Below are 17,094 nucleotides of genomic sequence, written 5' to 3' on the forward strand. Positions count from 1 at the left end.
TTTCCCTGGAATTCCAGTGTCTACCTACCACCCTTTCGTTGCACCAATTCAATTCCAGCTTTGCTTTTTGACTTAATTCACTGTCATAAGACAGGTCACAGTAACTATTTGGTTTTTAACTAAAACTGAAAATGTGTTTTTATTTCCTATCATCTATATCAAATGTTCACATAATATTTCTCCATGTATTTTCAATTCACAGTCCAGCCTACTTAAATTTGAAAAAAAAATCAACAAAACCCCAACTTGTGCAAAACTGAAGCATTTTCTCTAAGTTAATCTCAGTTCATAACTCTTGAAACATTTTACTAATAACCTTATAAACTGTCCTTTGAAGGACTTACAGAAATTCAATATCTCATTACTTTAAAGATTGATTCAAACAATTAAAACGTCTGATGCAGAATGAGATACTTGATTCAAACAACTAAAAGGTAATATCTGACTCAGAATAATATGCATCTTTGAGTTTATGTAGCTGACTTTTCAAAAATGCAAAACTATTACAGATGCTTTATAGCATTCTTTTTTCCCCAGTAAATCACCAAACACTGGGTAGAAAAGGGACAATTCAAAAGCCACCAGGAGACAAACTAAGCAGAGATTTAAAGTTTCTCTCTTTGGATGCCCACACACCCCTAGGTGTTTATGTTATACCCTAGAGACTATAAACAGCCAATTAAAGCAGTCTGGAACCAGGACTCAAAATGGAAAGTTGGAAGAAAAACACACAAGCACAATGGTGTAAGACTGAATTTTTAATTTTCTGTTGATAAAACGCAAAGACCCTTCACAGTAGCAACAGAAGTCACTTGCAGAAATTATAGCTCTTCTTAATATGCTGGTATACCCATATATGAGAAGTGTGTAGGGACTGCAGATTAACACAGTACAGGCACTGCTCAGTAGTAAGAGAGATCAAGTTTCCTCAAGTTTCCTGGAGCATTTTAATCAACCCTTTCCTTATTAATAAAGGGTTCTTGTAGCATCAAAGATGATTATCAATTAGTTGGCTGGTTTTTTTTTTTGTTTTTTTTTTTGTTACTGCAATTTAAAAACATTTTATCAAACTCTACATGTACTATTTATATGCCCAGGTACACCTCTCCACATTCTGTAGTAGTTGCCAAACCAAAACCAAATGCTACAATTCAGAATAAAAATGCTACTGCATTTAGCAGCTCTAGCTGCAGTGAAGTAAATATTTCATTAGAGTAACAAAACACACCTTGTTCAGTAATGCAAGGGACACAGTTTGTAAAATGAACATTCCTATCTTGTATCCATACCTTTCTGTAATATATATATATTTATATATGGCTCTAAAACATATCTCTACTAATTAACAATTAAATTAAAACACATCCACAATTGGTCTAACTAGTGATTTTGGTCTCGATACTTTAAACATTAGTTGCTTCATAAAAATATACAATTCAACAACATGGTTGTATCAGCAACATGAGGCCTTTTGAAAGAGGCCTGTGACATAAAAACAACCATGCAATTCAGTGCTCAATGTCATCTAACTGATAAATATTTATACTGCATTTTCAAATTACCAGTATCTCCCAAACGTCTCTTTGCAGGCTTACCATGCTTACAAACATGCAGAAAGTAATCACATTTCTCACTTGCCCATAGCAACCACATTTTTTTTTCAAACAGATCAACTGACAAAGCACAAGCTTCAAGATGTCATTTTTAGATTACTAACCTTTTCCTTTCTTTCACATATTGCTTCATGTGAAATAAGACTAGGGATTAGCCACATAGCAAGAACTGCACTTCTCAGTTTAAGCCTCTAAAAATCAAATTACTAACAGTCAATTAGGATGTACTCATAGCTGCCATACAAGTGAACTGATACCCAGTAGACAATGAAATTAACTCTTCAAAAGGTGTAGCTTAAAAACCCAAACAAACCCAAACCCAGAACCTAAACTACACAAGTACAGCATCAAACCTGGTAGATTCCAAAAAGTGGATCTCTGTCCAGAAATTTTCCAAATGGTACACAAAACCCATGCCACCATCAAGAATCCATGAGCTAAGACAGTAACTGTCCACAGATGGAGACGTCCTTATTTAGCAGTTGTGATGCGGTACTTCTGCAGTACAAACAAGAATCCCCCAAGTCAGAAGCAGTCAGTACTAAAATCCCAGACAAGTTCACACATCACAGTAACCTGGCATATAAGACTCAATAATAACAATCAGTTATTTAGGTACTAATTCCAGAACCAATACATTCAATTTGGAAATAAGACTACAATAAAAGATAAGAGAAAGACAAGAATAGTATGACAAGATGAATATTTCTTTTACACAGCAGAAAGTCAGGGGATTATCTGGACTTCTTCTGCACCGCATTTACATATCTTCTGTTTCTCAATATAAAAATACATCTAGAGAGTCAATCCAGAACTGCAAACAGCGATCATGTTTTTCCCCATAACTGCTTTAAAACTAGTACAAAATAATGTAAATTACAGGAATGATTGTTGCAAATTTGTAAATGTTGGCTATTACAACATCATTATATAAGAACACCAATTGTAAATTATTTACATGAGAGGTAATACAATTTCCAGAGTAGTGAATTATAATTCAGCAGAAGTGTAAAAACAATGTACTTACCAAAACCATTACAAAATCTGCTATTGTTATCAGCTACATACACAGTAGATTGTGATTATATTTTGCAGTTGACATACAACATATTCCTAAGAAAAGTGCCAAAATACTGCTACATAAGAATCTTCTTTTAAAAAAAATCAGTTAGCAAAAACCCCAGCAGATTCTAAGCTAAGTAATGTCTAATGAAAGGAGGAAAAAAAAGGATGCTAATTATACAACTATGTCTTATTAAATGCCTTTGAAAAATCTGTAAGTTCACTTTGTCACTTAAAAGTCTCACACAAGACTTACTAAAAAAGCCAAGAGAAATATCACCATATATGCTTTCCCAGGGAATTTCAGGCCATTCTAAACATACACATTCCACCTAAACCGTGGGGCACAAGGAGACTGCAGACATTCTGAAACTGGCTGAACTGCTGAGGATTGCTGTGATCAGTGGCCAAGCATCCTGCCGGGTGCCAGTCACCACCAGTGCACCCAGGGCCCTGCTGGGATCCACACCTGAATATTTTTACTATCAACCCAGGGGCTGGCATGGATTACTCTCAGCAAACCCTTCAAAGGGACTCAGCAGGCTGGAGACATGGGCAAACAAGAGTGACAAAGGTCAGCAAAGAAAAGTGCAAAGTCCTACACAGGGGGAATAGCCCTATCCACCAGTACAGACTGGGGACTGAGCAGCTGCAGAGCAGCCTTGCAGAGAACAGCAGCAAGCCATGAGCCACCACGGGCCCCTGCAGCAAAGAAACCCCACAGTCCCTGGTCTGCACTGAAGCAGCACTGCCAGCAACCTGAGGGACGGGACTCTTCACTCTGCTCAGCCCTCCTGAGACACAACTCAAGCGCTGGGTCCAGCTTTGGGCTCCCCAGTCCAACACAGAAATGGGCACACAGGAGTGAATCCAGTTAAGGGCCACAAAGGTGGTTAAGTGACTTGAGTATCTTACAGACAAGAAGAACTTGGGAGAGCTGGGATTGTCTCTCTCAGCTGGAGAAGAGAGGACTCAGGTGATCTCATCAGCCTGTGTCAATGCCTGAGAGGGAGGAGTGAAGGAAGAGCCTGCCTCTTCCCAGTAAATCTAGTGATGGACAAGAAGAAGGGAGCAAAAGTGGATATAACAGAAGCTCTACTTAAACATAGGAATGGATCTTCATAGTGTAAGGGAGAGCAAAACACTAGAACAGACTGCCCAGACATCTTCTGGAGTCTCTATCCTTAGAGATATTAAATAACTCAGCTTGTCACACTCCTGAGCAACCTGCTCCAGCTGGCCTTCCTCTCAGCTGGGCAACGGGGCATGGACTAGATCCATGTCCCTCCAACCTCAACTGTTCCACGATTCTATGAAAAGGACAGGGTCTTATAACAGGCATTGGATCAACTGAGTCACAAAGAAACTACAAAATGCAAAAGGAATATATATTTTTTTCTTTAAGTTATTTCACACAGTGTTAATTTTGCTGCCTTCGTTTTGCTGATCTCATCTTTTCAAACCTTGACTCCATTTCTTCCAGGACTTTTGGTGTGTATCGCACAACTAATTTAACCTTCCCTTGAGCTGCCTTGAGCAGTTCCACTGCCTTCTCATGGTGTTCACCTTCCACGCTCTGTGAAGTACAAACCAGCTATTGTTAGTACAGACACAAACTGAAAACTGATTTTTACATTTTTTGTAAATTCTATGTAAGTATAAGCAATTATATTGATGTATTTATTTATATGTACTCTATTTTCAAGACTGCATAAGGACAATGTAACGCAATTTCAGGACTTACATTTGAACAAACCAAGTGAGGTGATAATAAAAATACTAATTAGTATTAGCAAAAGAATAGTGCAAAAATCTTTAGATTTATGCTGAACAATTAAATTCTGCAATGATAACCTTAGTCAATTATGAAATTACACTCAAAAACCAAAAGCTTCAGGAGAATACTTGAAATTTACTATTATTTTTCTTCTTTTGTATGCATTTTAAATTTAGTAGTTGCCCTCAATTTGCTTAATAAATTAGCACAGCCAACTGCAAGATAACTGCCTTCTTGGTGTTACCTGACATCACAACGAGGCAGAACAGAGCATGCTGGGTGCTTGCAATGGAGCAACTGACATGCAGTGTGTTGTTTATCTTAGTGCTGCTCCACGCATCTCTCAGTAAACCCACACCATTCCAGTTAATTTCCTCTAAACTGATTATCAATAGCCTAACCCAACTCAGGAGGACCACAATAAAAATGCTTTCCTATACCAACTCTCAGAATTTCTTAGAATTATATTAAATTCATCTCATTACAACTTTTAAGCAATGGTTCTCAAAAATGGCATCCAATACATTCCAGCACAGCATACATTTTATCAGCAACACTTTTCTCTCAAACTTATGAAACAATGACAGGACTACTCCAAGCCTACCTCCCACTGGTGCTATTAGAAGCTAGAAGGCAGGTGATGTACCTGTTGATTGGAGGGTTTCCCCGTTACTATAAAGTTACTTACAGAAAGAAAAACAACAGTTAAAAAACCCCCAAGTTATTTCTCTTCTACCAGACAACCACATACATTTAAATATTTTCATTTTTGTTATTCAAGTGGATGTGTAGGCTGCTCTGTTTAAAGCTGGTAATAAAAGGTTTGTAGAGCTCTGTTTAATTCTATGAAAACACCTAAATTCTGGAGTACACTAAAGATCTCCCACCTGAAAAAAATGAACTTGTTTTTCAGTCATATTGCCTGCAGTCTTGGCAGTGGCATTTTCTATTATTATTACTGAAGTATAAATTACAATCACAAGAAAATGCCTGTCATGTATTATGACATGATTCCATCTGTAAATATCAGATGACAAGGATTTTCTGACTACATTAGCATTCTTAACAGCAATTTATGCACTTGCTCTATTCTTACAAGGGCTATATATATTTATACATGTGCATGCATGCAGAGAGCCATTGCTAGCTGTACCAGCTGCCTGATGATCAGGCTCAGTTTTGGGTGGAGTGGTGGTTTTGCTGTCCTTAAGAGAGTGTGTGTCTGAGGACAGTTTGGCACCAGTGCCTCAATGCTCCCCAATAAGAGAAGGCAAAGGCAAGCACAGTTGCATCACTACAGCTGATTTCTCTTATGCCTCTTGAAGAGCACAGCTGGACTCCCAGACAATAGTCAGGAGCCAGGTACATCAGGGATTTGTGCCAGCCAGGAGTTCCTAGAGTACAGGCACCCAGGATCTGTACCCAGTCACTATTCCTTTCATAAGTCAAAACTCCCCAGAATCTAGCTGGACCCTCAGTCTTAAAATAAAATTTGGCTTACAGATGAAATAAAAATATTAATTTTAAGCCTGCATAGAGCCTCTCTACAAATAAAAGCACATGTTTTGGAGATATTTACATGCATTTGACTGAAAGCTGTCTCAAGTCAAACCTGCCCATAGCCTTTCCATTCCAGCCTCCCTTTGTTTCACTTTTTATATTGCTAATTCTTCAGAAGAGGATGCTTACTAATAAAAAATTCACATCAGCACTTTAGACACACAATTCTTAAAATACAGTAAAAAGCTTGCTTCTGAAGCTCAGTATAGCTAAGTGGAAGGAAAAAAATACCATACAAGGTAACACCACCTTGTATTTCCATCTCATTACTGCTTTCATCGTGCAGTAGCATTTTCACTATGGGAAAAATGAGAATCTGGTCAGTCAAAAGCAACATAGCATAATTTACTACCTACCTTAGAAGGTGCAGAAAACTCTATTAGTAGAAATCTGCATCATGAAACTTTGATTAAAAAGGAAGGCAGTTGGTATTTTAAAAAATTCTCTGGCTACATTTATACAACTCCTCAGAATGTGAAATACTGATATAGATAGTACGGTTCCTTTTTGAGACCGATAACCAAAGGATAATCCTAAAACTCTCAATGCACACAACTCTACAGAAACCTAATCAAATTTGTTTTGGGAGGACAAAAAGAAAGTGTTTTGCCAAGATCAGAAGAACAAGGAGCTTGTGCCACGTGCTCTCTGTGCCCCCTCAAGTGGAAACAAGCAGCCACTGCTACATAAAAAGAGAAAAGCGGCTCCTACCACTCCGTTTACAGAAAGCAGCTGGTCTCCACGTTTCAGGCCTCCATGTCTGTCAGCTATACCTCCAGGGATAATTCGAGAGATATAAATTGGAGAATTTTGTTCTTTGCCTCCCATAATGTTGAAGCCAAGGCCTTCTTCTGTTTTGGGTAGTTCAACCACTCTGGGATGAGAATGACCTTCACTAGCAGCAAATGCAGCTACTGTGGCCTGTGAGAAACAAGATTTTCTCATTTATAGGAAATTAAATACAGTCCCTTTAGCTAGACACAGTAAGCAGGCTGAAAATGTATTTTATCTCAAAGTACTTACATGTTAAGACAAATGAGACAATTAATTACCCACCTATAAACACTAGCATGAGAAATTCAGAACTCCAAGAATAAAATTGAAATGAAAGAAATTTAAAAACCATGAGTCTTGTTACACCTTTTAATAACCTGTTAGGCTTATCCATTTTATCAGACATCTAGATAATAGCCTTTATATCTAGAATTTTGAATTTTATATAATCTGCTTCTGAAGTAATGAGCTGCTGTATTTTTTGCAAGTTATGGTTTGGCTTTTACCTTTGCTGTTGCATTAGCTCTGACTTCGGGGCTACTGCTGATATCCACAGTTTCATACACATGTTCATACACCTTTAGAGACAAAACAGTTTCAGTATGAGTAAAACAGATATATTCCTGCTTAGGTAATGTAACAAAAAATCAGGTGCAACTCAAAACTGTATACTTTAAAAGGACACACCTCTAATGTTACTCCCTGACTCACAAGAACAGGCCATCTAACACTATGAAGAAACAACTCTCTCAGCATTTTTACTGCTCAGTCTCCGCCTAAGGCTCCCCTCCCTGCACAGTACTCAGGCCCACCAGGACTTCGGGAATGCTGATGGCTGAGCTGCCATGCCACACTCGAGGTATTTTCCCTTGCTTGATTCAAGCTGGAATTGTTCAACATGGATGCACACAAAACCACTTCAGGGTAGCTCTTCAAGGCTTTGCTGACAACCCATCCCTCCCCAAAAGCTTCCTTCAACTTTAGCAACTAACTGAGTATCTTAGAGAAAAAAAAAAGGATTGGAAACACAGAGACAATAAGAATACTAATGCTAAGGAGGTGCTTGCACTGCAGGCTAACCCACATCTCATCTCCCTGCCAACCATTTGTACTTGCTGAGCAATAAGTACAGTGTCCTCAATGGCATGAAAACATCAAGATGACACATGTGTCTACAGTTTTTTTAAAAAATCATTCCAGCTGTTATCATATTAACATAAGTAACAGCAATAGGAAGGCACATGTAATCACCTAAAAGTCTCCAAAACAATACTTGGGATGAAGATGAGGTGGCACAAGACTGCACCTAAAGATGGCATGGATTTGGCTTAAAAATAACATTTGGTACTTTGTCTTACATAGGCAGTTGGTACTTTGTCTACTCTTACTCTTACTCTTTACCATCCGGAAAAACATCCTGTTAGCTGCTAGTAAGGACAGACTCTCAAAATAACCTTTAAGAAGTGATTTGCTACTAAGACATTATTTTATACCCCTACGGTGTCCCAAATTACTTCATTTTGAAATTACTTAAAAATAAGGCTTGTTCTGTTAAGCTCTGTAAATTAAATGCTGCTTTATGAAGTTCAAAATCAGCTCACTGCAGTGAGTACAAAAAGGAAAAAGTAAATCATACTGGTCTTTAACTGAAGGTAACTGTTACATCAAGGTAACTTACCTCTCTTACAGCATTACAGAATTCACTCTGCAGAACCCTTTGCAATGCCTGTAGCTTTTGTGGTGGCACTTCTCCACTTTTCTGTAATTTTTCCAGCAATTCAATTGCTCTGCAGATGTCTATGAAAAAAATAAAGCACTAGTAATGAGGTATGCCTGAGGAATCTCAAGGTATCTTGGTTTTTTTAAATTAAGGGAGCAGTCTGTGTGTGTGCACTTGCATACACTTTAAAACTATGCTTTAATTTTTGTTACCCATAAAACTATGTATTTACAAAATGCTACAATAAAACACTACTTCCAGCCTGTACAGGCTGGAATCAGCCAATCAGCCACAACAACAACCCTGTGACACAGCTGGAGCTATCACTGACACATGCATATTGCAAAGACAATCCAATTTTTCCTCAAAGGACTGAAATATTGGTATGTGTAATAAAGTATTGGAAGTGTATACTTCATAATACTCTAGGGATGGCATTTTGTTAACACCAGCTATAATATTATCAAATATGCTAATGCCCCTTTTATATTCAAAAATTAGTTCAATAAGGTATACTCAATACTGCCCATAGAAGAGGGCTGAAAACCATCTGGCCTATTCCTTTTCCCTCCTCAAGTGCTTATAAAACCAGCAGAACTCCTTTTTATATTCTCAGCCGAGACAACATCTCCATAGTCTAGAATCCTGAACCCCAAACCTCTTTCAGTTCCTTGAAATTTGTTCCTAAGAGTTTGCATTGTCCATTTTCGCATGAATGCTGCTCTGTGTAATGAACTCCATGAAGGATTTGACTCCAGAAGGCACCAAATGTAATGTGACATCCTCTTGGCAGCACCAGAAGAGCAGAATACATTCACATCACTCACTTGTACTTCCAAACTGTTACATTAGTGATTAATCTGAAACACAGAAGTCCTTGAACAGAACTAGAACAGTCTCTCAGAAACGCAGATTGAAAGGATTACTTTCATTATCACAAAGACAAAAAAACAGTGATTATTCTACTACATAAAATTATGCACAGATCATTTTAGAACAGGATGAAGTCTGAAACACTGCTAGTCCCAAAGGTATTAATTACTCCCTTTTTTCTGTAATTAACCTCTAGGTGCTCATTTTTCATGTGAATGCACATCTACTCAATGGTGCATCATGGCAGCACAGAGGATTTGCAAAAGCCATGAACCTCTAAAACAGGACTGTAAAAAGAGAGCACTTCTGTGACAGGATAAGAAGGTAGCAGGGTGCATGTTCTGAAATGAGGGTGAAGTGCACCAGCAGGACACAGCCCGCAGCAGTGTTCTGTCCATGACATGAATTATCAGACACAACCTACCAACCACTAGACCAAGACCAGGTTGTGCAGTTGATTGAACAAGGCAAACCCGAACCACACAGACTGGTCATCCATGCACTGGAAACAAATCCTTCATGGGAAAACACTCAAGTACCAGAGCCCCAAGACTCAAATTATTTCTGATGATAGTTAACATTTCCATCATTTCCATGTGCCATGAGAACTTGGTACTTTCTGACAAGCATTTCCAAGCTTTATAAGCATCAGCTATCTAAAGCAATGCAATATCAAAACCTAAATGCTCTACTAATAATCCCATGTTCTACAGAGAACACATTTTTCACAGTTGCTATTTGTATAACTGCAAAATGAAAAAAAAAAAACACATTAAAGCTTATTTCCCAATATATATTTTGTAATTCATTCAAAATCCAAAACAGTTGGTGAAATTAAAGACATTCTAGATGATGCAAAATCACCAACATTGTTAGTAACCCCTGTGTTCAGCAGCAGCAGTACTGATTAACACAGCACTTAATCCATCAAGTAGCCCACTGATCAACTTGAAGAGCTATGATCAAATGGAAACAGCAGCACTTCCAATCTGACAACACTCCACGTATTAATGACAAACATCTGGCAAATCTATCAACTGCAACACCACTATCATTTCAATACTTGCAGATATTTTCAGACAAATGATTATTACATGCACATAAAGACGACAGGTCCATGTGCCATTCCTGAGCCTATGGTCTGTGAACCACATTAAGATGTAAGGTGTACAAACTTGCTATCAGTTTGATTAGGATTCTGCAAGAAACTTTAAATGGTGACAACAATGTACTGATACGAGGAGTAGCTGTAGAAATGAAGACACCAGAATTCCAAGTGATAAATTATCTTTTTTCCACCTTCATGTTTTGTCATTAAATTAGATATGCTTCCTACCTGTATCTCTTAACAGACCAAACATTTAATGACACAGCACTTTTTACCCTAAGGTAAAACTGGTTTGTTTGGGAACCAGCTGTGTCTTTCATTAACTACAGACTAAGAAAACACAATCAGCTTTTCAAAAAGTGATTAGGATACACTGAACTGGATTCATTTTAGATAAAACTAAATCAGAGGACACACTTCAATAAAAAAGTGTTTTCAGATCAAAGGACCAAACTATTGCTATTAAGTAAAAACTCAGAGCAGTCAGCCACAGCATGAAAGTCAGATCCTCAGTACTCAAATCCTCTATCACACCACAGTTCTTACTCAGCTAGATAGAGACAATACATCCCATCAGCAGGACACTTTGTTCCCAGCAGCTGTTCTGCTGTATGTTGAGAGGATCCCATTATACCAGTGTGGAATTGCAACTGAGCACAACTTTCTTCTACTGAACTGCACTGAGCACAAGTCAAAAGCTGAATATTCAATCTATCCAGCAATAAGACAAAGAGTTTTGCTGGGAATGAGGGGCAAAATACACCTTCTTTCGTTTTTCAAGAAAAGTTGGTCGACCACTGTGTTGAGGTAATTTGCTTCCTCCTGAATGACTAGCTGGAATATGATCAGCTAAAAGCGGTCTTCCTCACATTATAGACACCATAGCTTAGCCAACTGTTCAGCACCAGAGATCAAAATGAATAGTATACAAGTGGTCCAGTGATGGATTTCAACAAGGATCAACATAGATGTAGCTCCAGAGGTGGATAATTAAAAAAAAAACCAAACCATAAAACTAACTGTAAAAAAGAAGCCATACATAATGGAAAATTTGCTTTTCTTTTCACCTTTTCTTCCTTTTTATACCACACTGCCTGCTCTTCACAAACCATTTTTTGGGATCACTAGACTGAAATCCTGAAAAAAAGAAAACATTTAAACTAAAATAACGTGGTGAGGGAAAAGCCAGCAAGATGGCATGTGTGATCAAAACACAAAGAGAAAAAACACAGCATTCCCACAGATACTCCTGATTAATCACCTGCACTGCTTATGTGCAAGCATTCTAGATTCCTGAGCTGTATGTAGAGTTAACACATCACCACTAAACTGTAAGAAGAACTGAAATGTTCACTGTTTCATTCTTGCCCTCTGGTGACTTTGGGAGGTAGAGTTTGAAACGCAGCTTGGAGGAGAAAAGACACAAGAATTTCCAGTTGCCCTAGTGGTAAGCATAAGGTACCGATTTAAAATCAGCTCATTTCTACACTATTCTCTCTTTTCTTATGCTATATGCCAACAACATTAGTGAGTTCCACTTTCAAGCTAATTATGACTCATCATCAGGTTAAGTGCAGTCAACCACACACAATTAACAGTTACCTATCTCTGTAAATAAGGCTCTTGCTTTTGTAGGTCCATTATAAAGGGCTCTCGTTTTCTTCTTTCCTTAAAAAGACCAATATGCCTGAAGACCAAACAGCTCCTTTGCTTCACTGATCCCGAAGTAACTCTGCAGATTTGTTTGTTTTCAGGGACAGAGCACAGCGGCAGGGTAATGAGCTGAAGGATGGGACCTAAGCCTTATATCTGCAGACCTCCCAAGCACAACTAATCCACCGCTGAAGCAGCTGCCCTAATTAACAAGCTTTGAGTAGAGAGAGTAGATGAGCTACGTGAAGCAGAGACCTTACATAACTCACTATTTACAGGCCAACTCACACATTACAAGGGGTTCCTGGGTGGAATGGGAAGTAGGGCTAGCAAAAACAGAAAAACTGAGCTCCTCAGCAGGTAACACTATAGTACCAGAAAAATGTATGTACAATGTATTATACACCTAGAAAAATACATCTAGCACCAAGAGCAAAAGTGGTGGTGCTGGCGCTGGCGGGAGTGGTAGGGGGAAAAGTCAGAGAAACCAATCATCTCTACTTCACCTGTTTTCCTTTTCAAAAACATTATTTCTAATTATCAATAATCATTTGCCATGTAAATTTCATTTTCCAGTCCCTACTATCCTAAATCTATACCAACAAACCAATCATCTATACTGTTATAAAACCATTTCTGCACCTTACACAGTACCAGATCATCACATTGAAGGAAATTTATAATTGTTTCTTAAAAACCGTGGATAAATCTCACAAATATACTACACAAAAATACCCAACTAGGCTCTATACTTTATCTGTTTTGCTGTTAATTTCAGTTACACAGTGCATGTATTAACAACACAAATTAAGACTACATACTAGAAAAACGGGGTGAAAACAAATATGAGAGGGTAACAGAAGACAACCATGAACAAATGTAGCGGGATCCCTGCATGTGTCAGCTGTCTTCTACAAAAGAAGTAAATTATTATTCCTAACACATAGCTAACCAACTGAACTCAGAACTCTAAGAATTCTGCTGCGTTCAAGATGAAGTTTTCCCATGAGAGAAGCAGAAACCAAGAGACAGCAGGCTGATTAAGAGCAGGCTGAAGCGTTCTGCTCAGCGAATGCAGAGCAGACAAAGCTACAGACGGCCCCAGGCGAGTGGCCCCATGGAAACTCAGCCGCAAACCGAAACGGAGAAAAATCTACGGGGGCTGCACAAAGCGAAGCCCAACAGGTCGGCCCCACCGTAACGCTTCCAAGAGCCAGAAGCGACGGCACCTTGCTCAAATCCGATCAGCTGTTCGAACGAACCGCGGCTGCGCCCGGCGGAGAGCAGCGGCTCGGCGCCTGCGGCAGGCCGGGAAGGCGGCACGGCCGCTGCTGCTGCTGCTGCTGCCGCTGCACCGCGGCCCCGGGCCAGAGGCTCCACTGCTGCCGCCGCCCGCCCGAGCAGAGAGCGGAGGAGCGCCCGTGCGGGCCGCGGCCACGCTCACCTCGCTCCAGCCGCACCGGCTCGCCCAGCGCCGCCATCTCGTCCTGCCCGGCCCGGCGGAAGTGACGCGACGCCGCCGGAAGGGCGAGGCGGCCGGGCTGTAGCGGCGGGGGCGGCCCAGGGGCCCAGCCCCGTCAGGGGCCGGTGAGCGGCCGGTGCCGGCCCGGCTGTAGCGGCGGGGGCGGCCCAGGGCCCAGCCCCGTCAGGGCCGGTGAGCGGCCGGTGCCGGCCCGGCTGTAGCGGCGGGGGCGGCCCAGGGGCCCAGCCCCGTCAGGGCCGGTGAGCGGCCGGTGCCGGCCGGGCTGTAGCGGCGGGGGCGGCCCAGGGGCCCAGCCCCGTCAGGGCCGGTGAGCGGCCGGTGCCGGCCCGGCTGTAGCGGCGGGGGCGGCCCAGGGCCCAGCCCCGTCAGGGCCGGTGAGCGGCCGGTGCCGGCCGGGCCGCTCTCAGGCCGCTGCGGTGCGAGCCTGCTGCCCGGCGGCGCGGGCCGGCAGGGGGGACGTCCCGGCAGGGGCCGGCAGCTGCCTGACTGCCCGCCAGTGTACCTGGACATTATTCCTCTGAACTGTGCAATGCCGAAATCCTGGTGGGAATTTCAGTGGAAAATGTCCTCTCCGTTTTGTTCCCCGTGCTTTAGCGTGACTGGGGACTATTTACACAACACCACACTGTGAGGGCAGATCATTCTGTGCGCCCGGAGATAGGATATACACATATGTTAAATATGTAAGCAATGTTACATATATGTACGTATACAGACTGACGTAGAGAGAAATGTTGTCTACCTGGACTTCAGCAAGGTTTTTGACTCTGCAGAAAAACTAGTGTCCACAAAGGAGACAGAAAAGTACTGTAACTTCATTCAAACAGTGGACTCTATAGGTTCACTATACAATATTGTATTATAAATATTATAAAAATATAAACAATACTAAATGATATTATATATAGCAAACAGTATATCTATTATGCATAATAGATACATTTTTATATCTACAAATATATACACATATAACTATCGTTCTGCCTGTGTGAAATGCGAGACGTGCTTTATATTTCCTATTTGGCAGCAGTTTAATCTCTTTGTGGGGCTAATGCATTGAATTTACCATCTGTCTTAAATCACTGCAAGTACAAGCATGACATTGTGTGAGTTTCTTCTGGAAAAGAGTAGGGGACTACTTCAGAACATGTATTTATATGCTCCTAATTTATTCTGAGGGTATAACTCTTCCCATTTGGCTTTGATTTTGTCCGCATTCTGTATTTTTTGTTTTGAAAGAGGATGGTTCTCAACAGGTCTCAAAGTGTCCGCCAGTGTGGCAGTGATGTACTCACTTCTCTCTGTGATTTATTTTCGTGTCAGTTCCTCTCAGTTTGAGGGCTGCTGCATGTGCATTTCAATGGAAAGATCATACAAATGGAATTCTGCAGGTGAACAAAATTAAACCTTCACAGACTAGTTTCCGGTGATAGTGTTTTAGCAGCTGGAATTGTAGAATGCTTCTGGAATAAAATCCAGATGTTTCTATCAGTGGTGCAGGAGCGACTTGGTTGATATATTCAGCTGTGTAACTCTCTCCTGTATTTTTGAAATAAATTAAAACGTTTGAAGAACTATCTCTCTTACCAACACTCCTGTATGGATGCAACTCTCTGCTCTGGCCATTAGGATTTTCCCCTGGGAGGAGCTAGCCTTGATAGCTTGCTACTTTGAGTTAAATGATAAGTGGCATTTTGTTCTCATTACACTAAGAAAAGCCAATCAATATAAAGCCCATCAATGCATTTATATAAAAGCAGAAACCAAAGAAAACTGATATTAAGTGGAAATTCAGGATCCATTATATTGAACACTACAACTTAGTTTCCTGAACTAGAGTTGACAAACCACCAGTAAGTGTCCTGCAGGGAGTAGTTCTGCTTGATTATACTGACTAGATGGTTTAATATGTCTTTTTCCTCTCTAATACCTATGACCATATGAAAATCAATGGCAGCCCACTTAGTGGAAGTACCTTCCCTCTCTTGCTCCAGATGCATGGTTTGAGCTACCTGTGCAGAGCAGTGCTAACAGAGATGCCAGTTGGGTGTCACCTCCTCATACAGAAATTCTACGCCAAAACCCAAAGGATTTCTTCTGAACTCTGAAAAACACCACCTTTGAAGTTGCTTTGTAGGAAATTCAGGCAGAACCTTCCCCCACAAGAGGAGAGAGTGACAGCTGTCTGTTGTAGAGCAAGGTGGGCACCAGCTGGCAGGAACGTGGGCTCTCTGCCCTGCACCTGTCTCTTTTGGGACACAGGTCCTGCCTGTTGGTGGGGAGCAGACACTGAGGTGTCCCCCTGCAGCCTTCTCCCCCACCTTCCCGGGCAATGTGCCAAACAGCCCAGCCATGAGCACTTACCCAGACTGAATTCTCCTGACCCACAGGCTGTGGAAATGCTGTGTCTGAGGAGTGGAAGCAGCTGCCCCCTCGGTATTGCCAAGGTTTCATTGTGCTTTTCATTTCTGAGCTGTCATTTCATTCCATTCCCAGCAGATACTACTCTACTCTAGATGCTTGCTAACCACGAATTGCTCCTTACCCAAATGCCAGACCTTGACAGAAACATTTCTTTGTGTATTTTCAGAATACAGGAAAACAGTCTCAATCCATCAAAAGCCAATCAATGGTATGACACATCTAATTAACAAGCAAAAAGGAACAAGCAGGGCCATGCCTACCCAATGAAGCCCATGGTGATAAGCTGTCAGAACTCAGAATGTCCCGCAGACATTCTCGGATGTTCCAGACCCAGGTCAGAAGCATCTGAGACCCTGGCATGCAGCCAGAGACCCCTGTGGCTTTGAATCTAACCCATGGAACAGTTTACCAACTTTGCAGGAAGAACAAGAAGTCACAAAAGTTTAGATATTGTAGTAGAAGTAGTCACAAAGTGAAAGGAAGGATTTTTGAGTGCTGTACAGGGGGGTTTTAAGCCTTGTACGCAGGGGTCCAAGTTTTGTACATGGGGGTCAAGGATTCTAAGATGGAGGGATTTGGGTGTGCCCTGTCCTCTTTCTTTCTCCTTCCTAACCTCCATGTCTTTGGTGATGTTGGCACTCACAGATTGGTTTAGAGTAAAAAATCACCATTCAATATAGATAGTAAATACTGGGGAAAAAGTATAAACATGTAGTACGTAATATATGATATAAAAGATGGCACCAGCCCCTTGGGGAGGGCAGTGTGCCTTTGTCTGAGCTGCTGAACAGGCCACAGCAGTTCAGGAGAAGAATCTTTTAGATAACCAACAATAAACTACCTTGAGAACAGACAACAGAAGACTACTGAGTCTTTCTTCGAAGGCACGGATTAGAAGAGGGACTTTTCCATCTCTTAGGGTCACCCCAATCCGGGGGTGAAACCCCACAATAAGCCAGTGCAGAACCAAGCTCAATAGATTAAAAATATTCTAGTAAACAGTGGCAGGACTATGGGAGATCACATTATACATCAGCAGTGCTGGTA

General features: G+C 41.0%; 1 protein-coding gene across 1 annotated transcript; it reads right to left on the reverse strand.

Annotated features, from left to right (window-relative positions):
* Window positions 1-745: 745 nt before the first annotated feature.
* On the reverse strand, window positions 746-13,645 carry LIN7C (lin-7 homolog C, crumbs cell polarity complex component). Its single transcript, XM_038138820.1, has 5 exons — window positions 13,585-13,645; window positions 8,465-8,583; window positions 7,293-7,364; window positions 6,724-6,933; window positions 746-4,251 (listed from the first exon to the last, which is right to left on the reverse strand). Exons 1-5 carry the CDS (start codon window positions 13,619-13,621, stop codon window positions 4,096-4,098), a joined length of 594 nt encoding a protein of 197 aa, XP_037994748.1. The 5' UTR covers window positions 13,622-13,645; the 3' UTR covers window positions 746-4,095.
* Between the last annotated feature and the right edge of the window lie 3,449 nt (window positions 13,646-17,094).

The sequence above is a fragment of the Motacilla alba genome, chromosome 5 (assembly GCF_015832195.1).
Source record: "Motacilla alba alba isolate MOTALB_02 chromosome 5, Motacilla_alba_V1.0_pri, whole genome shotgun sequence".
Lineage (NCBI taxonomy): Eukaryota > Metazoa > Chordata > Aves > Passeriformes > Motacillidae > Motacilla > Motacilla alba.